Source organism: Oncorhynchus mykiss, chromosome 30 (genome assembly GCF_057628025.1).
Source record: "Oncorhynchus mykiss isolate SJ-2025 chromosome 30, ASM5762802v1, whole genome shotgun sequence".
Taxonomy (NCBI): domain Eukaryota; kingdom Metazoa; phylum Chordata; class Actinopteri; order Salmoniformes; family Salmonidae; genus Oncorhynchus; species Oncorhynchus mykiss.
Window position 1 is genome coordinate 40,493,440 of NC_143051.1, and position 23,708 is coordinate 40,517,147.

Sequence of the window (23,708 nt, forward strand, 5' to 3'; positions counted from 1 at the left end):
CCAACAATTGAAAGCAAAATGTATAGAATTGTAAACAAAAAGACATCAAAAGCAAAAACCCAAAATAATTTTCAAGCGAGAACAAAACTAACAAATGCAAAAAAAAATTGAAAACGAATGCAAAAATAGTTTTTGGTTAAAAACTTTCTAAGCCACTATTGAATAGATTTTGCCTACGCTCTTGCCAGCACGTACTACCTTTTGGTTACGCTACTTGTATATCTTTTCTTTCACGGCCAGTCTTTTCGATTGCGAGTTTGGCATTATTTTTCCGTGAAGGAAGGGGTTTAGAGGGAGGCGTAGACAATGAGTCTCCATTGGTCTGCTAGTTTATAGTAACGGTTCGTCTTAACCCAATCAATTAACGTGATACAGGCTTTTTTTCTATTGCATACTTAAGTCTGACGTCACCTCGTTTTAGGGTTTTAGCTAACATACTTCAAAATTGTCAGTCACAGGTCAATAACGTGCGGCTATTAGAAGCATGTATATCTAATACATTTAATGACAAACTAACTACTTAAGTAAACATATGAATTACCTGTTGCACAACGTTCGGCGCAGGTGTATGGCGAACCAGTTACCAACACCCGCGCCGAATGTTGTTCGACAGGGAATTCAAATATTTTGTCAGAGTTTTGCTTGCGCTTTAAAATTATTTGCTTACAAGTGTATGGGTTTTGCATTTGATGTCTTATTTTTGTTTACAATTCTATACATTTTGCTTTCAGTTGTTGGTTTTTTGACATGTCAGCTGGTCCTTTTGTGGCAGGCGGAAATGTTTTTTGGGGATTCAGTTCATTTGCATGGCAAACAGGGACTTAGCAATTAATTGCAATTCATCTGATCACTCTTCATAACATTCTGAAGTATATGCAAATTGCCATCATAGAAACTGAGGCAGCAGACTTTGTGAAAATGTATATTTGTGTCATTCAACTTTTGTCCACGATTGTGTATTTCTATATTTATAAAAAAAAATAAAAAAAAGTGGGACACACTGTATATTGTAAAATTAGACTGTGTGACACCACACATTTAATATCCAACTTTTTACCTAAATTATTCATATATGTTAGTATTAAACTTATTTACTTTCTCAAAAACATAAGATTTGTCTGTAAAGCAAATGAGACATGATTTGGTTAAAACACTGAAGATGTTGGTGAAGAACCATTTAAGTCTACTGGCAGTACGCAATGAAAAGTTGACAGGCAGGTATTTTTTATTTCACTGAAAGACTAGCCAACGCTTGGCCGCTTTCCCACTCTAAACTGCTATATAATTTTGACAAATGCCTTACTATGTCATTCCCAAACATTCTATGAATTTATGAAAATGTCCGTATCTAAGTGCTCGATCGTCAGAAAATATTAAATATTCTTCCTGGGGGTGTATATGAACAGATTAATAAGGTTTCATGTTGCTGAAAATCTCAGTTCCACTAAGTACCAGAGTAAAGAAAATATTCAAGATGCCTCAGCGCCTCATATTGAAGACAATGTGGCTCGCAAACCCACACAAACCTAGTGCCCCAAAGCACTGCCCCCTCCCTGCTCAGCAAACATTTCCAAAAATAATTTAAAAGCAAAATTTTTTTTTTTTTTAAATAAACATTTTTGCGGGACAAAGAAAATATCACAGCTGCCAGTTTGAAGATGCTACAATTCGCTTTCATATATAATTCCCTATGCCTTGCACAATAACAAAACTGTCTGAAATGTAATAAAATAAAATAAAAAAAAACACCAGGGTCCTCCCACCTAATGAATAGCAGAGATAACAAATGAGAGGTCTGCCAAGTTCTCAGCTCATATGTATCAGAGCCAGAGGAACAGCACACTCAAGAGCTCTGAAGATTTTAAAATAAAAGCATGGTTTGTTACCTCGTTTTTAGTCAAAATACATTTTGGGCTTGGCATGCACCATTGGGCTGCACAGTAAATACCAACAATTAATACATTTAAACTTTAAAATTGCCATTGTGGAGATGAAAAAGAAACACACTTAGGAGATTGATTCTAATTAGACTCTTACCCTAAAGACATACCCACAAAACTAGGCCAGTCTTACCAACATGAAACGTCTACCTAAAAAACAAAAAAGATGAATTAAGGGACCCTTACATTGAGAAAGAAAAAGCAGGTCTTAAAAATATGTTAAACCATGTTGTTTTGCACAAAGTAAACTGCAAGATTGCCTCTAGGGCAATTCAGGCAGAAGATCAAGTTTGTTTCATTTGATATTTATTTTCGTATTATTTTGTGTTTGCTTTTCAAGTATAGTGTAATTGATATGTATACTGAAAATATGAAATGCAACATGTTAAGTGTTGGTCCCATGTTTCATGAGCTGAAATAAAGATCCCAGAAATGTTCCATACGCACAAAAAGCTTATTTCTCATTGTTTTTATACACAAATCTGTTTACATCTGTTAGTGAGCATTTCTCCTTTGACAAAATAATCCAACCACCTGACAGGTGTGACATATCAAGAAGCTGATTAAATAGCATGATCATAACACACCTTGTGGTGGGGACAAAATGCCACTAAAATGTGCACGTGTCACAACGCCACAGCTGTCAAGTTGAGGGAGCGCGCAATTGGCATGCTGACTGCAGGAATGTCCAACAGAGAATTCAATGTTAATTTCACTACCATAATTTGCTTCAAATTTAGTTTTAGAGAATTTGCCAGTATGCCCAACCGCCCTCACAACCGCAGACCACGTGTATGGCGTCATGGGAGCGAGCAGTTTGCTGATGACAACGTTGTGAACAGAGTGCCCCATGGTGGTGGGGTTATGGTATGCGCATGCATAAGCTACAGACAATGAACACAATTGCATTTTATCAATAGCGATATGAATACAGAGATAACGTTACTAGATTCTGAGGCCCATTGTCGTGCCACTCATCCACCGCCGCCAACTCATGTTTCAGCATTATAATGCACAGCCCCATGTCACAAGAATCTGTACACAATTATTTGAAGCTGAAAATGTCCCAGTTCTGCATACTCACCCATTTAACATGTTTGGGATGCTCTGGATCAATGTGTATGACAGCGTGTTCCAGTTCCTGCCAATATCCAGCAACTTCACACAGCCATTGAAGAGGAGTGGGATAACATTCCACAATCAACAGCCTGATCAACTATGAAAAGGAGATGGGACCACCATTTGCCTCATGCAGCACGACAGACTGGTTTTCTGATCCATGCCTATTCATTTTTTAAAGGTATCTGTGACCAACAGATAAGTTTCTGTAGCCATAGATTATGGCCTAATAAATGTATTTCAATTGACTGATTTCCTTATATGAACTAATGCAGAAAAATCTTTGAAATTGTTGCTTTATATTTTTGTTCAGTATATATTAGATATGTAGTGTTTACTGATGTGTGCATGCAGGGCTCATCTAGGAAAGAGACCATGGTTTCAGCATGACTCCTTGCTTAAATAAAAGGTTAAAAAAAACACAAAAAAAACTGCTAATCGCCAACAATACCCTGTGCATCTTTCAGAAATTGGATGCGTACGACTGATCAGATGGTAAATTCCACCAGTTCTTTCCATAGCTGCAGACATGTGCCTATTTCATATAGTTCACTACTTTATGGGCCCTGGTCAAAAGTGCACTTTATAGGGAATAGGCTGCCATTTGTACCTAGCATCATAATAACAACATAATGGGGCCAGATCATGCACCCCACAAGTATGAAAGCCCAGAAAATGTTTACTAGTAAAATGCAGCACAAGCTCAGTAATTGGACACTACTGTAACTTTCTTTTTTCATGAACTGCTCCTGTACTGCTCTGAGATTGTTTATACATAGGGAAATTCTTGTCCTGTGCTATAGCAACCTAATTGTAGGCTACCATCCACAGTTTTTACAATGGGCCTAGTCTAGTTACCTATGCGGTCTTACATCGGATTTATATCTTATTTTCTCCACACAATTGATTACTGTGACAGGAAAACAATCACATTGCATCTAAGTAAAAGCTGCCCTTTTTTATTGCGAGGTTTATATTAAAAGTACTCACATTCTAGATGATGTCAGTCAGAGTTTGAGCCTTGGTTATTGAACAACATCTCGAACAGGAACAAGATTCCCTAGGAGTGCACACCGAACTTTCTACTTGCACAATGATCTCTGAATAAACCATTGTTTAGATTCAGCTTAAATTGTGCTTGTATTCTGTTTGTGGTGTGAGAGAGAAAGACAAAATGAGTGCATATGGGAGCGTAATCAAGGCACTTGAGTGGCAAAAGGCATGTGAATGTAAGCGGGATTGGATGGCTGGTGTGAGTGAGCCATTACAAGAATCTACAGTGAATTCAGAAAGTATTCATACCCTTTGACTTTATCCACATCTTATGTTGCAGCCCAAATCTAAAATTGATTAAATCCCCCCACACATGCATGCATGCATGCAAGCATACAGTTGAAGTTTACATACACCTTAGCCAAATATATTTAAAAACTCAGTTTTTCACAATTCCTGACATTTTAATCCTAGTAAAAATTCCCTGTCTTAGGTCAGTTAGGATCACCACTTTAAGAATGTGAAATGTCAGAATAATAGTAGAGAATTATTTTTTCAGCTTTTATTTCTTTCATCACATTCCTAGTGGGTCAAAAGTTAACATACACTCAATTAGTATTTGGTAGCATTGCCTTTAACTTGGGTCAAACGTTTCAGGTAGCCTTCCACAAGCTTCCCACCATAAGTTGGGTGAATTTTGGCCAATTCCTCCTGACAGAGCTGGTGTAACGAAGTCAGGTTTGTAGGCCTCCTTGCTCTCTCACACACACACACCTTTTCAGTTCTGCCCACACATTTTCTATGGGATTGAGGTCAGGGCTTTGTGATGGCCACTCCAATACCTTGACTTTGTTCTCCTTAAGCCATTGTGACACCTTTGGAAGTATGCTTGGGGACATTGTCCATTTGGAAGACCCATTTGCGACCAAACTTCCTGACTGATGTCTTGAGATTTTGCTTCAATATATCCACATAATTTTCCCTAATCATGTTGCCATCTATTTTGTGAATTGCACCAGTCCCTCCTGCATCAAAGCACCCCCACAACATGATGCTGCCACCCCTGTGCTGGATGGTTCTTTGGCTTGCAAGCCTTCCCTAGAAACAGATCTATTTTTGTTTCATCAGACCAGAAGACATTTCTCCAAAAAGTATGATCTTTTGATCTTTTTTATGGCAGTTCTGGAGCAGTGGCTTCTTCCTTGCTGAGGGGCCTTTCAGGCTAGTTCGATATAGGTCTTGTTTTACTGTGGATATAGATACTTTTGTACCCGTTTCCACCTGCATCTTCACAAGGTCCTTTGCTGCTGTTCTGGGATTGATTTGCACTTTTCGCACCAAAGTACATTCATCTCTAGGAGACAGAATGTGTCTCCTTCCTGAGCGGTATGATGGCTTTGTCCCATGGTGTTTATACTTGGGTTTGTACAGATGAACGTGGTACCTTCAAGCGTTTTGAAATTGCTGCCAAGGATGAACCACACTTGTGGAGGTCCACAATTTCTTTCTGGGGTCTTGGCTGATTTCTTTTGATTTTCCAATGATGTAAAAAAAAAGAGGCACTGAGTTTTAAGATAGGCGTTGAAATACATCCACAGGTACACCTCCAATTGACTCAAATGGCGTCAATTAGCCTATCAGAAGCTTCTAAAGCCATGCCATAATTTTCTGGAATTTTCCAAGCTGTCTAAAGGCACTGTCAACTTAATGTATGTAAACTTCTGACCCACTGGAATTGTGAGACAGTGAATTCTAAGTGAAATAATCTGTCTGTAAACAGTTGTTGGAAAAATTGTGTCATGCACAAATTAGATGTCCTAACCGACTTGCCAAAACTATAGTTTGTTAACAAGAAATGTGTGGAGTGGTTGACAAACTAGTTTTAATGACTCCAACCTAAGTGTATGTAAACTTCCGACTTCAACTGTACACACACACACACACACACACACACAACCCGTAAAAACTACAAAACAAAAACAGGTTGACATTTTTGCAAATGTATTAAAAATAAACTGAAAGATCACATTAAAATAAGTATTCAGAGCATTTACACAGTACTTTGTTGAACACCTTTGGCAGCAATTACAGCCGATTCTTATTGGGTATGACGCTACAAGCTTGGCACACCTGTATTTGGGGAGTTTCTCCCATTCTTCTCTGCAGATCCTCTCAAGCACGGTCAGGTTGGATGGGGAGCGTCACTGCACAGCTACTTTCAGGTCTCTCCAGAGATCTTCGATCGGGTTCAAGTCCGGGCTCTGACTGGGCCACTCAAGTACATTGAGACTTGTTCCGAAGCCACTCCTGCGTGGTCTTTCCCTCGATCCTGACTAGTCCCCCAGTTCCTGCCTCTGAAAAACACCCACACAGCACAATGCTGGCACCACCACCATGATTTACCCTGGGGATGGTGCCAATGTTTCCTCCAGACGAAACACTTGGCATTTCAGGCCAAAGAGTTCAATCTTGGTTTCATCAAACCAGAGAATCTTGTTTCTCATTGTCAAGAGTCCTTTAGGTGCCTTTTGACAATCTCCAAGTGTGCAGTCATGTGCATTTTACTGATGAGTGGCTTCTGTCTGGCTACTCTACCATAAAGACCTGATTGGTGGAGTGTGGCAAATATGGGAGAACCTTCCAGAAGGGCAACCATCTCCACAGAGGAACTCTGGAGCTCTGTCAGGTTCTTGGTCACGTCCCTGACCAAGGCTCTTCTCCCCCGATTGCTTAGTTTGGCCGGGCAGCCAGCTATAGGAAGAGTCTTGGTGGTTGCACACATCTTTCATTTAAGAATGATGGAGGCCACAGGGGACAGCCAATGCTGCAGAATTCTTTGACAATCCTGTCTCGGAGCCCTACGGACAATTCCTTCGACCTCATGGCTTGGTTTTTGCCCTGAAATGCACTGTCAACTGTGGGACCTTATATAGACAGGTGTGTGCCTTTCCAAATCATGTCCAATCAATTGAATTTACCACAGGTGGACTCCAATCAAGTTGTAGAAACATCTCAAGGATGCTCCATGGAAACAGGAAGCACCTGAGCTCAATTTCAAATATACTTTGTATGTGCAAACATTATGGAGTACTGTGTGGATTCAGGAAAAAAATGTATTTAATCCATTTCACAATGAGGCTTTAACGTAACAATGTGGAAAAAGTCAAGGGGTCTGAATACTTTCCGAAGGCACCGTATCTTGGGAGAAAGACAAGTTTAAATGTTTGAATGGGGCCATGTGTCCCTGCCAACAGCTTCAGTCCAGCGCACAAAGGGGGAAAGAAAAAGGAATCTCATTGAAATGCATTTATTTAACCTCTCTAGGGTAGGGGGCAGCATTCGGAATTTTGGATGAAAAGCATGACGAAATTAAACGGCCTGCTACTGTAAAACCAGTCTTCTCACAAAAACATTGGTTTTGGATGCACACTAATATGTCTCCTCTGTGGAAAGCTGAGACTCTCACGATGGTGTTCAGTTTTAGGACGCCCACAAGCCTCACGACTCGTCTGAAGGTCCCCGGTATCAGTAAAAAAAAAAATATTTTTAAGGAATGGAAGTATATGGAGATACTGTAGTTTAGTGCCTAAAATAAGAGAATAAGTACATGTAATAAAAAAACTAAAACATTCCCTGATCTTTCTTACATCTCTCAGATATAGGACTGAAACTTCTGAACAAACTTCCTTTACATTTTTGGGGCGACTATGTTATTCACTGCCTTTCTTTGACCATCTTAAACCAATTAAATATGTAGCTTAGAACCCACCCCTTTAGGGTTGGGTGCTATCCAGATTTTCATACCTTTTTTGTACCATACTGGGGTATACTGTATTACCGGAAGTGCACACAAGGGGCACTATTTGAAAAATACAATAGATTTTTTGAGACGCACAAAACAATTTAGGCAACAAGACTGACAAGACTGACAGACTGATTTTGTTTGGACAACATGTTTTAAGTTGCTCAGCAACCAGATACAAAAAAACTAGCAAAAAGATTAACATCCCTTTTTCAGGACACTGTCTTCCAAAGATATTTAGATTTTTTACGAATTAACGTCACAGATCTTCATTGTAAAGGGTTTAAACACTGTTTCCCATGCTTTGTCAATGAACCATAAACAATTAATGAACAGGCACCTGTGGAACGGTCGTTAAGACACGAACTGCTTACAGACGGGCAATTAACCTGTTTTGGAGGCTGGTTATTGTTCGGAATATCGGATGACTGACGTGCCCAAAGTAAACTGCCTGTTACTCAGGTCCAGAAGCTAGGATATGCATATACTTGGTAGCATTGGATAGAAAACACTGAAGTTTCTAAAACTGTTAAAATAATGTCTGAGTATAACAGAACTGATATCGCAGGCAAAAACCTGAGGAAAATATATCCGAAATATATATATTTTTTTGAGGTCATATGGTTGCCTATGGGATATACAAATAGATAGGACTCAGATTGCAGTTCCTATGGCTTCCACTACATGTCAGTCTTTAGAAAGGGTTTCAGGGTTGTTTTGTGAAAAATTTGCAGTTTGAAGAACTGTACTCTCTCATTAGAAAAGTGGTCTCGTTGGCACGTGAATGAGGTGTGCGCACTTTGTTATTCATCTTCCCTATTCAACATACTACACTCAGTCTTAAATATTATAGTTTATTTAGATATTAGAGTACCCGAGGACTAATTAGAAACATCGTTTGACTTGTTTGGACGAACTTTACTGGTAACTTTTTGGATTTGTTTGTATGCATGTTGAAAGAGTGGATTACTGAGATCATTGGCGCCAACTAAACAGACTTTTCTGGATATAAAGAAGGACTTTATCGAACAAAATGACCATTCACTGTGTAGCTGGGACCCTTGGGATTGCAAACAGAGTTAGATCTTCAAAAAGGTAAGTGATTAATTTAATCGCTATTTGTGATTTTGTGATGCATGTGCTGGTTGAAAAAGTATTTTGGTGTGGGGCGCTGTCCTCAGATAGATCACATGGTATGCTTTTGCCGTAAAGCCTTTGAAATCTGACAAGGCGGTTGGATTAACAAGAAGTTAAGCTTTTAAATGATGTATGACACTTGTATTTTCATGAATGTTTAATATTACGATTTTTGTATTTTATAAATCGCACTCTGCAATTTCACCGGCTGTTGTCGTAGGTAGCGGGTTAAGGTCACAGTTATGAAAACTTAGGACACTAAAGAGGCCTCTCTACTGACTCTGAAAAACACCAAAAGAAAGATGCCCAGGGTCCCTGCTCATCTGCGTGAACATGCCTTAGGCATGCTGCAAGGAGGCATGAGGACTGCAAATGTGGGCAATAAAGGGCAAAAAATTGCCATGTCTGTACAGTGAGACACCTAAGACAACGCTACAGGGAGACAGGACGGACAGCTGATCGTCCTCGCAGTGGCAGACCCTGTGCAACACCTGTACAGGTTTGGTACATCCGAACATCACACCTGCGGGACAGGTACAGGATGGCAACAACTGCCCGAGTTACACCGAACGCACAATCCCTCCATCAGTGCTCAGACTGTGCACAATAGGCTGAGAGAGGCTGGGATTGTAGGGCTGTTGTAAGGCAGGTCCTCACCAGACATTACCGGCAAAAACGTCACCTATAGGCACAAACCCACAGTCGCTGAACCAGACAGGACTGGCAAAAAGTGCTCTTCACTGACGAGTCACAGTTTTGTCTCACCAGGGGTGATGGTCAGATTCACATATATCGAAGGAATGAGCGTTACACCGAGGCCTGTACTCTGGAGTGGGATCGATTTGGAGGTGGAGGGTCCGTCATGGTCTGGGGCGGTGTGTCATGGCATCATCGGACTGAGCTTGTTGTCATAGCAGGTAATCTCAATGCTCTGCGTTACAGGGAAGACATCCACCTCCCTCATTTGGTACCCTTCCTGCAAACTCATCCTGACATGACCCCCCAGCATGACAATGCCACCAGCCATACTGCTTGTTCTGTGTGTGATTGCCTGCAAGGAAGGAATGTCAGTGTTCTGCTATGGCCAGCGAAGAGCCCGGATCTCAACTCCATCGAGCACGTCTGGGACCGGTGGATCGAGGGTGAGGGCTAGGGCCATTCCCCCCAGAAATGCCCGGGACCGCGCAGGTGCCTTGGTGGAAGAGTGGGGTAACATCTCACAGCAAGAACAGGCAAATCTGGTGCAGTCCATGAGGAGGAGATTAATGCAGTAGTAGTAGTACTTAATGCAGCTGGTGGCCACACCAGATAGTGACTGTTACTTTTGATGTTGACCTCCCTTTGTTCAGGGACACATTATTCCATTTCTGTTAGTCACATGTCTGTGGAACTTGTTCAGTTTATGTCTCAGTTGTGTAAATATTTGTATGAACATAAGATTCAACAAGTTTACTGAAAATAAACGCAGTTGATAGTGAGAGGATGTTTATTTTTTTGCTGAGTTTATGTTCTGTGGAGGAGGAAAAAAAAGTTGAGTTCCAATATTAGGATAACAGTTGTGATTGGAGGAGAGAGGTGGGGGTTATCGAATTAGGAACAACCCCTATGTTCTCCTCGAGCTCATTAATGATAGAATGTTCATATTTGAAGATGGCAGAAAAGCCCGTCTTTGGCAATGACAAGGAGTGGCAAGGAGTGGAAGGTTAGCTAAAAAGACTGGTACCCAGGTTAGAATGTAACCAAGAAGCTTGATCTTGACATCTAGCCACTTAGCAAGTTAGACCTAGCAAGTTAGCAAACCAAATGCAAAGCTGGAGACCTGAGGTGGATCTAAATTATAATGACATCATAGATTTCGTATAGTTATAAGCACACAACCCTGCAGCCCCCAGGTGCCCCCAATCCCCCCAAAAAACATAGTTTAAACAGTTTTGAAAATCAGTCAGTATTTCGAAATACCCCAGTGTATAGTATATATCGCCCAAACCTACTAGCCATAAAAGTGGATGATGTATTCAGCAGGAAACAATACAACTTGGATCAATATTTTGCATGGTTCTTACTTTTCTTTTTAAGGTAATGTTCTATCTCAAGTTTTTCAGCTGATTATTACCTTGCAATACCAGGATACAATCCAAAAAACATAAGCCTATGTGTCTTAAGCCAAAAAAGGACTGATAACTCAGTGTGCATTTGGCAAGTTACCTTTGGTGCAAAAAAACATGGTTAAGACTATTTTAGCCAAAAGATGCAGGCATCTCTTAATTAAATAAAAGGGGAACAAGAACAGGACATACAAATCAGCAAAAACAAATACATCCATGTGCCAGGTTCTGAAGATTGAGAAAAGATAAGTTGAAGAGGTGCCTGAGCTGCAAGAGCTGAATGTTGTGCAAAAGCCGGGTACATCCTGTTGTCCTGGATGGAAGATAAGGTGGCAAGGATTAAAAATATATGTCTCTCTCTCTCCCACACACACACCCAATTCAATATATCCCGTATCCCTTTTATAGCCACAATTATTTGATAGACATAAGGAAGATGGTAATCGAGTCAGCTTGCCATCTGAGGAATTTACCATATTCCTTACACCCATCTGACCATTTCAGATCCAAGTTAGGGGTGACCTAAAATATTAGCCATTTTCACTGGCATGTCAGACATACAGTGCATTCAGAAAGTATTCAGACTCCTTTACTTTTTCCAAATATTGTTACGTTATTCTTATTTTCTAAAAATGGATTAAATAAAAAATCCTCAATCTACACACACACACACACACACACACACACACAATACCACATAATGACAAAGCAAAAACAGATGACATTTTTGCAAATGTATAAAAATAAAATATTTTGCTCAATTTGCTATGAGACACAAAACTGAGCTCAGATGCATCCTGTTCCATTGATCATCTCATCCTTGAGATGATATGAAATAATCATCTCAAGGATAATATAATAATAATATAAGGATAATATGAAATAACACTTAATGACAGCTTTGCATTCTCTCAACCAACTTCATGAGGTAGTCATCTGGAATGCATTTCAATTAACAGGTGTGCCTTATTAAGTTAAATAGTGGAATTTATTTCATACTTAATGTGTTTGAGCAAGTCAGTTGTGTTGTGACAAGGTAGGGTTGGTGTACAGAAGACAGCCCTATTTAGTAAGACCAAAGTCCTTACTTTGGCAAGAGCAGCTCAAATGAACAAAGAGAAACGACAGTCCAACATAACGTTAAGACATGAAGGTCAGTCAATACAGAACATGCAAAGAACTTTGAAAGTGCAGTCGCAAAAACCATCAAGCGCTATGATGGAACTGGCTCATGAAAGGAAAGGAAGAGCCAGAGTTACCTCCGAAAACAATAGTAGGCTTGATTTCCAACAATTACAAGACAGCCTACAGGAAGGAAGTGAGGGCCCTAGGAGTGTGGTGCCAGAAAAATAACCTCTCACTCAACATTAACAAAATAAGCTGATAGTGGACTTCAGGAAACAGCAGAGGGAGCACCCCCCTATCCACATCGACAGGAGCGCAGTGTATAAGGTGGAAAGCTTCTAGATTCCGGTGTATACATCACCGACAAACTGAAATGCTCCACCCACACAGACAGCGTGGTGAAGGCGCAACAGCTCCCCTTCAACCTCAGAAGGCTGAAGAAATTTGGCTTGACACCTAAAACCCTCAAACTTTTACTGATGCACAATTGAGCGCATCCTGTTGGGCTGTATCACCAACGCTTCACTGGGGCAAACTACCTGCCCTCCAGGACACCTAAAGCCCCCGATGTCACAAGAAGGCCAAAAAGATTATCAAGGACAACAACCACCGAGCCACTGCCAGTTCACCCCGCTATCATCCAAAAGGAAAAGTCAGTACAAGTGCATCAAACCTGGGTCATAGAGACTGAAAAACAGCATGTATCTCAAGGTCATCAGACTTTTAAACAGCCATAACCAGTCCAGAGGGGCTGCTACCCCATACACAGACACTTGAAATCACTGGCCACTTTAATAGTAGAACACTAATAAGTTTTACATATTTTGTATTACTCATCTCATGTATATACTGTATTCTATTCTGCTGTATCTTAGTCTATGCTGCTCTGACACTGCTCATCTAAAGGTTTTTATATATTCTTGATTCCATTCCTTTAGATTTGTGTGTTTTGTTAGATATTACTGTACTGTTGGAGCTAGAAACACAAGCATTTCACTACAACCGCAGTAACATCTGCTATACACGTATGTTGCCAATAAAATTGGATTTGATTTGCAGAGGATAAGTTCATTAGAGTTAACAGCCTCAGAAAATGCAGCCCAAATAAACACGTCAGAGTTCAAGTAACTAACAACAACATCAACTGAATCAGGCCTTCATGGTTTAATTGCTGCAAAGAAACGACCGCTAAAAGACACCAATAAGGAGAAGAGACTTGCTTGGTCCAAAAAACAAGAGCAATGGACATTAGACTGGTGGAAATGTGTCTTTTGGTCTGGAGATCAAATTTGAGATTTTTGGTTTGAACCGCCGTGTCTTTGAGAGAAGCAGAGTAGATGAACGGATGATCTTCGCATGTGTGGTTCCCACCGTGAAGCATGGAAGTGGTGGTGTGATGGTGCTTTGCTGGTGACACTGTCAGTGATTTTTTTATTTTATTCAAAGCACACTGAACCAGCATGGCTGCCACAGGATTCTGCAGCGATACACCATCCCATCTGGTTTGCGCTAAGTGGGACTATCATTTGTTTTTCAACAGGACAATGACAACACACCCCCAGGCTGTGTAAGGGCTATTTGACCAAGGAGAGTGATGGAGTGCTGCATCAGATGACCTGGCCTCCACAATCACCTGACCTCAACTAAATTGAGATGGTTTGGAATGAGTTGGATTACAGAGTGAAGGAAAAGCAGCCAACAAGTGCTCAGCATATGTGGGAACACCTTCAAGACTATTGGAAAAGCATTCCTCATGAAGCTGGTTGAGAATGCCAAGAGTGTGCAAAGTTGTCATGAAGGCAAAGGGTGGCTACTTTGAAGAAAATAAAATATATTTTGTTTTGTTTAACACATGATTCCATGTGTTATTTCATAGTTTGGATGTCTTCACTATTATTATACAATGTAGAAAATAGTAAAACTAAAAGAAAACCCTTGAATGAGAAGGTGTCCAAACTTTGGACTGGTACTATATATAAATACAAATACACTGCTCAAAAAAATAAAGGGAACACTAAAATAACACATCCTAGATCTGAATGAATGAAATATTCTTATTAAATACTTTTTTTCTTTACATAGTTGAATGTGCTGACAACAAAAATCACACAAAAATTATCAATAAAATTTATCAACCCATGGAGGTCTGGATTTGGAGTCACACTCAAAATTAAAGTGGAAAACCACACTACAGGCTGATCCAACTTTGATGTAATGTCCTTAAAACAAGTCAAAATGAGGCTCAGTAGTGTCCCTACAACGCCTGGGCATGCTCCTGATGAGGACAGTCTGTGGTGGATGGAGCGAGACATGATGTCCCAGATGTGCTCAATTGGATTCAGGTCTGGGGAACGGACGGGCCAGTCCATAGCATCAATGCCTTCCCCTTGCAGGAACTGCTGACACACTCCAGCCACATGAGGTCTAGCATTGTCTTGCATTAGGAGGAACCCAGGGCCAACCGCACCAGCATATGGTCTCACAAGGGGTCTGAGGATCTCATCTCGGTACCTAATGGCAGTCAGGCTACCTCTGGCGAGCACATGGAGGGCTGTGCGGCCCCCCAAAGAAATGCCACCCCACACCATGACTGACCCACCGCCAAACCGGTCATGCTGGAGGATGTTGCAGGCAGCAGAACGTTCTCCACGGCGTCTCCAGACTCTGTCACGTCTGTCACATGTGCTCAGTGTGAACCTGCTTTCATCTGTGAAGAGCACAGGGCGCCAGTGGCGAATTTGCCAATCTTGGTGTTCCCTGGCAAATGCCAAACGTCCTGCACGGTGTTGGGCTGTAAGCACAACCCCCACCTGTGGACGTCGGGCCCTCATACCACCCTCATGGAGTCTGCTCAAACGGTCAGAAACAGACACATGCACATTTGTGGCCTGCTGGAGGTCATTTTGCAGGGCTCTGGCAGTGCTCCTCCTGCTCCTCCTTGCACAAAGGTGGAGGTAGCGGTCCCGCTGCTGGGTTGTTGCCCTCCTACGGCCTCCTCCACGCCTCCTGATGTACTGGCCTGTCTCCTGGTAGCGCCTCCATGCTCTGGACACTACGCTGACAGACACAGCAAACCTTCTTGCCACAGTTCGCATTGATGTCCGATCCTGGATGAGCTGCACTACCTGAGCCACTTGTGTGGGTTGTAGACTCCGTCTCATGCTACCACTAGAGTGAAAGCACCGCCAGCATTCAAAAGTGACCAAAACATCAGCCAGGAAGCATAGGAACTGAGAAGTGGTCTGTGGTTATCACCTGCAGAACCACTCTTTTATTGGAGGTGTCTTGCTAATGGCCTATAATTTCCACCTGTTGTCTATTCCATTTGCACAACAGCATGTGAAATGTATTGTCAATCAGTGTTGCTTCCTAAGTAGACAGTTTGATTTCACAGAAGTGTGATTGACTTGGAGTTACATTGCGTTGTTAAAGTGTTCCCTTTATTTTTTTGAGCAGTGTATATACAAATAAAATACTGCTTTTTAAACAATTAAGTACTGGATCCAACTAGTCTTCTGAGGAATTTGCCATATTGCATGTCAGAGGGAATGACTCACCAGTTTAGGAGTTCTAGGGCTCCACCTGTTGGCGGCCAGTCACCTTCAGCCCCTCCTCGCAATTGGGGTTGGTGGCGTGGAATTCTGCCACGTACAGGCTCTTGTCGATGCTGCCAGGGATAGGCTTGATGTCGGTGACCAACTGGTCCTCGATGGACTTCAGATTGAAGCGGTCTTCAGAGGTGATCAGGTTGATGGCCAGGCCCAGGTGGCCAAACCTCCCTAAGAGACAATATCACAGAGGGATAGAATGAGCATGTGGCCATGTTCTCAAAACAAACCATTCAGAAATTACAAGAAGATAAAAAGCATTGACATAATACCAAAAGAAGCACATAAAAAGGTTACCATACCTGATCGTCCGATGCGATGCAGGTATGTCTCAGCATTCTTGGGGAAGTCGAAGTTGATGACGACATTGACGGCCTGGATGTCAATACCTCTGGTGAAGAGATCTGTTTCAAACAGTAAACCATAAAACAGTTTAATCAACTGTACTACATACCCATGTAAAATCTGATACAACCAAACAAAACATTTCTGAGTTTGGTTGGGTCGCTCATTGGTATAAAACCACTGTGCAACTTCACATGCATCCCAATCAATGACGACTAGCGTGGGCCAATTTCTATTGTAAATTCTCAAAAAAGTTAGTTCCAGAAGTATTCTAAAGGGTGATTATTAGGTTTCATAAACATGATTAGTGCTTCCCCTTCAAATCAGTTTTAGAAAATAAATAGAGGATAGGTTGCTGCTAGGGATGTGGCGGTCACAAAATTTTGTCAGCCAGTGATTGTCACACAAATAAAACTGGTCTCACGGTAATTGACCGTGAATTAACACACACACATTTAGCATCTCCTGGCTTCCTAAATCCATGTTATATCGCCTACACCTTCACAATAAATACATTATTTTAGACAGGTCTAAAGAAGCATATGAAAAAAATGTAGTCTATTTCTGAAGAACAGAATAGCATACTTTGAGTTTTCCTTATGTTAGGTCCTGATGTGGCTATGGGCTACATTTAGCAGACAAGATTTGCTTAGAATTATTATTAAAATAAAAAGGATATTCTCTCCACAAATGATTTGAGGGAGTGTGCGTGCACATGCGGCTATTCTGTGTTGAGCGGTTAACAAGAAATAGGTATTCCTATATGCTTAAATTTAGAGTTATTCATGTAACTTCAGTTCTACAAATGTTGGGCTATATGTTTGGATTTTTAATACATTGTAAGGCTGCATGATGCGACTAAAAAGTAGCTTGAAAGGCATGAGCGCTGCTTAGTTTTTTTTGCGCAAACTGCACACACTACATCAGATCACTCATTCACAATTTGACAAGCACTTGATATTGCCAAGAATTTCACGGTGGCATCCCTTCGGTGGCCGTAACGCACCCTAAAAAAAAATCCATGCCTTTTGCGGCCAGTGGCCGTTGTGCACCTCCCCCTGAGTGCTGGCTCCACACCAACCCCGCTAGATGTGTGAAAGTGTATAAGCTAATGATCCATCATGTATGACATTCCTGGGAGTGTGTAAAATTATATTTTGTATTACCATATCATTTTTGTCTGTTCTCTATAGTTATGTACTTGAAAATGTATCAATTTACCAATTCAGCACATTTTGGCAGACTTGATACAAAATATTGTCCGGTATTGCAATGCTTCATTGGATCAATCTGAAACTTTGCACATACGGCTGCCATCTAGTGGCCAAAATCTAAATTTCACCTAAACTGCACTATATTATGGCCTCTCTTGCATTTCAAAGATGGAACAAAAAATAGAGCAGTTCGATTTGTGTATGTGATTTTAGGCACAAAAAAAAAAAAAAAAAAAAATTATATATATTTTGAGGTATGCTACTTGAGGTATGCGACTGATTATAAAAAGTCGCTAGAAACGGCACCATTTCTTATGCTGGGCATCATTTACAAGTGATGATATGATTCCCAAGTGATAGGCTAATATTGTCACCCGTCAGACTAATTTTTCTGGACACAATGGTGCTCCCAAATTATTATTCCAGGTCGCACAGCTAAATATTTAGGAGCATATGCCAAAATGGTCGCACTTTAGAGCCCCGTGGACACGTACCAGTGCAGACAAGATTTCTGCAGAGTCCATTTCTGAAGTCGTGGAACACACGATTTCTGTACTCCTGTGAGGATTAAAAGAACACTGCATGAGAGCACTGAACACAACCTCAGAATTGCATATTTTCTCATGGCTCCCATACATTGACTAGCACAAACTCATATATTCCTCATATTTCTGTCCAAAGGTAGTCTCCTCGTTGGTCAGATTTTTCTCTTGTATGACAATAAAAACAAATCTGTTCATCATTAAATCTGGTATGGTGTGTAGACCATAATAATAAAAATCAGGAGTTGGAACCGGTTCAGGGAACAGAATCACAAATGAAAGTGATCTATACAGTTTTATTTTAAAAGCATGGGAACCGGTTAATAACATTTTACACATTCAGGGCAAGTCCCACAATAAAACAAAGCCCACTCTGTCACTCAAACGTATTCCAGTGTCTGCCTGCCAGAAAATCTTTGCCAGTGTGTGCAGGCAACCTGCCCCTCAGAAGCATAGTCTAGTAGCCTACTGACGTTACAAGCAGAAGTTAGGAAGATATATTTTTAATTAAAGATTGAATTAACCGTTTCAATGCTAGTTAAGAATAATGCAGTGACCATGGGATTTATTAACTACAGTAAGGTAAGACATTTTTATTTTAATTCTGTTGGCGCTCTGCACACAGAAGCTTGTTACTTCGAATAACATTCAAAGTTCCTTCATAGAAGCCACTCCTTCGTAGGTATAATTCTATGGGCCTAATTCAGATGCATGTCATAAGATGCCCGGCGCTTCAAGCAAAGCCTCCTCCACCCTCGCTCGACCTGGCAAACTTAAGTCGCATCCTTCACTCGTCTGTCCAATGCATGTAAATAGCTTGCCTGCTCCATAGCAAGCTGATCTATCTACACTGATTAAATTACTTCAAATGTCGAGCAAAAAAATATATACAATTTCAGAAGTTTAAAAAAAGGAACAGAAAGGAAAGATAAGCCGTTACTCTTTTGGGGATTAAATGGGTTCAGAACCATATTTTGCTGGTCGGAACAGTGAAAAAAAAAGATTGGAAAATAATTTTGGTTCCAACCCCTGATAACGTTTCCCCTCCTTTAAAGTGGCTGCAGATTTTCCTCTTATAGGACAATAAACGTGAATCTAAATCGATGACCTGCATCATCTTGGCGTGGATATAGAAGCAGGAGTAGCCCAGCTGGGTGATCTTCTTAGCCAGCAGCTCAACTCTCTGGGTGGAGTTACAGAAGATGATGGACTGATTGATCTGCAACTGAGAAAGGAAATGTTAAAACAAACAAACAATCAAGAGATGTACTTCATATAGCACTTTTCATCATAATGAGAATCTCAAAGCCTTAAACAAAAACAAATACAGGGTTCTGGCAGGTCTTAGGCAATGGTTTAACATGAATGTAAACACATCTGAAGTGGGTTTAAAAGATCAGTGGCTGTGGTTCCAACTTTTCCCGGACATTGCAAAGAAATTGGCCTTTCGGCAATCTCAACGTTCATTTACGGCAGAGTTGCTCATTGGAAATAAGATTAATATGTTCCATGACAACATTTGGCCCTCAAAAATTGAATGTAAAAAAAGTAGCTTTTAGCTAGGCAAGTTTTTGTATTTAGTGTGAGAATTTAGACATGAGCTAGCAAACTTCGACAGACTTTCGTCTGGACAAACAAAAAAAGTTCCAATATTTACATAATCAAATCCTCTGTTCTCCTCAAATTCATTATAGAATATTCATATTTGAAGATGGCAGGAAGGCCAGTCTTTGGCTGGATTAGCTAAAGAGACTGGTTCCCAGGCTAGTAAAGAACAGGCTACTCAGGCAAATGGTGCGTGTTAATTAAAGTTAGATCAAATGTCTGCAAGATCACAATAGTATTCCTACATAGAAGCAACAAATATAAAAGCATAGAATAAGGTTACAGTAAAACAAACACCACTGCATCGCTCATGTGGCCAAAACTCAACAGTGCGCGCCACTAAGCAAAATACATAGGTAGGCTATGCTAGTTTGTTAACACTATTTGCTCTCAAATTCACTCACCCATTCAAAACACTGTCGCCTACTTTGAAACATTGTATAACTCAAGGATATCTAAATCAGGAGTCTGCAACCTTTTCTAGCATGAGAGCTACTTTTAGAAAAAAATAGAAGAAAAAAAGAAATCTCCAGCTACTCTTTTTTTCCTAGCCATTAAATAGGCACATTATTCTTCCCCAGGTCCTTAGTGTACAAGAGAAAGTAGTGCACTGTTCTGCCAATATACACAGTCAAATAATGGGAAATAAAACAAAGGGGGGCCCTAAAAAAAAAGAAATCAGACATGTTTGATATTTACTCAAACTATACTGCTGTATTTTGTTTAAATTCATTTTTGTTTTTCACTCTCAATATCAATTGTTGATAGAGAAACATTGGATGTTTTGAGTCCATGTCAATGGTGAAATTACATCAGAGGACAATTTATTTATAAGGCTGGAAGAGAAATAACACATTTTGATTGAAGTTGAAATCCCCTTTAATTGCGCATCTAGCAAGTGAGGAATGTGCCATCTAATGTGCCGGTCCGGCGATGGTTCTGTACTGCTGCTGCTCATTTCATGGCAAAGTGTAAAAATAACAAATAGATACAAATGATAAACTTACTCATGGTATACTTCTGCCAGGTAAGCTTACTTTGCAATTAACATTTAATTGAGAAGGTTTGGGGGAAAGTATTTCTGTCAACCCAAAAGACAGTTTTCACATCAACTGGCTACAAATAGAGTGATAGACAAACGATTGGCCTAGCGTTGTCCGGGTTAGGGAGGGTTTGGCCGGTAAGGATATCCTTGTCTCATCGCGCACTAGCGACTCCTGTGGCGGGCCGGGCGCATTGCACGCTAACCAGGTCGCCAGGTGCACGGTGTTTCCTCCGACACATTGGTGCGGCTGGCTTCCGGGTTGGATGCGCACTATGTTAAGAAGCAGTGCGGCTTGGTTGCGTTGTGTTTCGGAGGACGCATGGCTTTTGACCTTCATCTCTCCCGAGCCCGTATGGGAGTTGTAGCGATGAGACAAGATAGTAACTACTAACAATTGGATACCACGAAATTGGGGAGAAAACGGGGTAAAAAAATATTTTTGTTAAATGATGTGTTGGTATCTGTACTGAAGATGCAAAAGCCATAACAGGGAGACATCGTGGAGTGGTAACATGCGTGCAAGCAGTTGCTCCCGACTTCACTTGGGTACACTGTAGCATCCACTGAGAGGCTCTTGCTGCCTGAAAGCTTGAAAGACGTTTTGGACACTACCGTGAAAATGGTTAACTTTGTTAAAGCAAGGTCCCCGAACTCTCGTGTATTTTCTGCACTATGCAATGATATGGGCAGCGACCATATAACGCTTTTACAACATACAGAAGTGTGCTGGTTATCAAGGGGCAACGTGTTCACATGTTGTTTTTTTTGATTGAGAGATGAGCTTAAAGTACTTTACTGACTATAATTTTCACTTGTCTGACAGCTTGACTGATGAGGAGTTTCTCACATGACCGGCATATCTGGGTGATTTTTTTCCCCTCACCTGAATGATCTGAATCTAGGATCACAGGGACTCTCCACAACTATATTCAATGTGCGGGACCAAACTGTGGCGATGATTAAGAAGTTGGAGCTCTGTCTGCATTAACAAGGACAACACGCATGTCTTCCCATCACTGTATGATATTTTGTGTGAAAATGAACTCAAGCTTACGGTCTATGTCAAATGTGATATAGCGAAGTACCTGAGTGAGCTGGGTGTGCAGTTACTTTCCAGAAACGGACGACACAAACAACTGGATTTGTTATCCCTTTCATGCCCTGCCTCCAGTCCACTTACCGATATCTGAACAAGAGAGCCTCATCGAAATTGCAACAAGCGGTTCTGTGAAAATGTAATTTAATCAGAAGCCACTGCCAGATTTCCGGATAGGGCTGCGCTCAGAGTATTCTGCCTTGGCAAATCGTGCTGTTAAGACATTTATGCCATTTGCAACCACGTACCTTATGTGAGAGTGGATTCTCGGCCCTCACTAGCATGAAAACTAAATACAGGCGCAGACTGTGTGGAAAATGATTCAAGACAGACTCTCTACCCAATACAACATTGCAGAATTATGTGCATCTTTTCAAGCACACCCTTCATTGCCCTGTGGTGAGTTATTCACAATTTTGTATAAACAAATACGATTTTATATGTAAGATGGATAAATAAAGAGCAAAATGATTGATTATTAGGGGCGCAGTGGGCTGTGCCACCAGAGACTCTGGATTCAAGCTCAGGCTCTTTCGCAGCCGGCCGCGACCGGGAGGCCCATGGGGCAGCGCACAATTGGCCTAGCATCGTCCGGGTTAGGGAGGGTTTGGCCGGCAGGGATATCCTTGTCTCTTCGCTCACTCCTGTGGCGGGCCGGGCGCAGTGCACGCTGACCAGGTCACTAGGTGTACGGTGTTTCCTCCGACACATTGGTGCGGCTGGCTTCCGGGTTGGATGCGCGCTGTGTTAAGAAGCAGTGCGGCTTGGTTGTGTTGTGTTTCGGAGGACGCATGGCTCTCGACCTTCGCCTCTCCCGAGTCCGTGTGGAAGTTGAAGCGATGAGACAAGACAGTAACTACTAACTGGATACCACAAAATTGGGGAGAAAAAGGGGGTAATTAAAATTTTTAATTTTAATTGTTGATTATTATTATTTGTGTCCTGGTCCTATAAGAGCTCTTTGTCACTTCCCACAAGCAGGGTTGGGACAAAAACCTCACACTCACTCTTATGTTTAACTTTTTATGGCTGGGGGGCAGTATTGAGTAGCTTGGATGAATAAGGTGCCTAAATTAAACGGCCTGCTCCTCAGTCTCAATTTCTAATATATGCATTATTAGTATTGGATAGAAAACACTCTAAAGTTTCTAAAACTGTTTGAATGATGTCTGTGAGTATAACAGAACTCATATGGCAGGCAAAATCCTGAGTTGAAATCAAAACAGGAAGTCAGAAATCTGAGCTTTGTATGTATTCACCAGAGTCCCCAATAAAATCCTCTTGAGATATGAATGATGTTGCACTGCCTAGGGGTTCCACTAGATGTCAACCATCAATATAAATTCTAATGAGACTTCTATGATGTTGTGGGAGTGAATGATAGCAGAATCAGTCAGGTGTCTGGCAGTCAGCCATTTTCTGATCATGTTTATTCCTCATGGTAGTCACTTGCGTTCCATTGCTCACGAAGACAAGAAGGAGTACTCCGGTTGGAACTTTATTGAAGCTATATGTTAAAAACATCCTAATGATTGATTCTGTACTTAGTTTGAAATGTTTCTTCGACAGGTAATATTACTTTTTGAAGTTTTTGTCCGATATAACACTGACCAGAATTAGCGTTTGGATATGTATACCAAACGCGCTAACAAAATAAGGTATTTGGACATAAATAACGGACATTTTTGAACAAAACAAACATTTATTGTGGACCTGGGATTCCTGGAGTGCTTTCTGATGTAGATCAAAGGTAAGGGAATATTTATCATGTAATTTCTTGTTTATGTTGACGCCATCTTTGCGGCTGTGGTGATTTTACTTCTGAGCGCCGTCTCAGATTATTGCATGGGTTTCTTTTTCTGTTTTTTTTTAATCTGACACAGCGGTTGCATTAAGGAGAGGTATATCTATAATTCCATGTGTATAACTTGTATTATCATCTACATTTATGATGAGTATTTCTGTTGAATGATGTGGCTAAGCAAAATCACTGGATGTTTTTGGAACTAGTGAATGTAACACGCCAATGTAA

At 40.9% G+C, this 23,708-nt stretch overlaps 1 protein-coding gene across 4 annotated transcripts in view; it reads right to left on the reverse strand.

The window, feature by feature from the left end:
- Positions 1-4,352: 4,352 nt before the first annotated feature.
- LOC110531058 (putative ATP-dependent RNA helicase ddx6) overlaps positions 4,353-23,708 on the reverse strand; it is a 48,771-nt gene continuing 29,415 nt past the window's right edge. The window contains exons 10-14 of one of the 4 annotated variants that reach the window (XM_090228313.1): positions 19,039-19,149; positions 17,883-17,946; positions 16,132-16,233; positions 15,779-16,000; positions 4,353-6,406 (exon numbers count right to left, since the gene is read on the reverse strand). In XM_090228313.1, the coding sequence (XP_090084439.1) occupies positions 15,792-16,000; positions 16,132-16,233; positions 17,883-17,946; positions 19,039-19,149 (486 nt within the window). In that variant the 3' untranslated portion in view covers positions 4,353-6,406; positions 15,779-15,791. Of the gene's footprint in view, positions 6,407-10,459; positions 11,410-15,778; positions 16,001-16,131; positions 16,234-17,882; positions 17,947-19,038; positions 19,156-23,708 lie in introns of those variants that run through there. The other 3 variants (XM_036970974.2, XM_090228312.1, XM_036970973.2) reach the window with 3 other exon arrangements.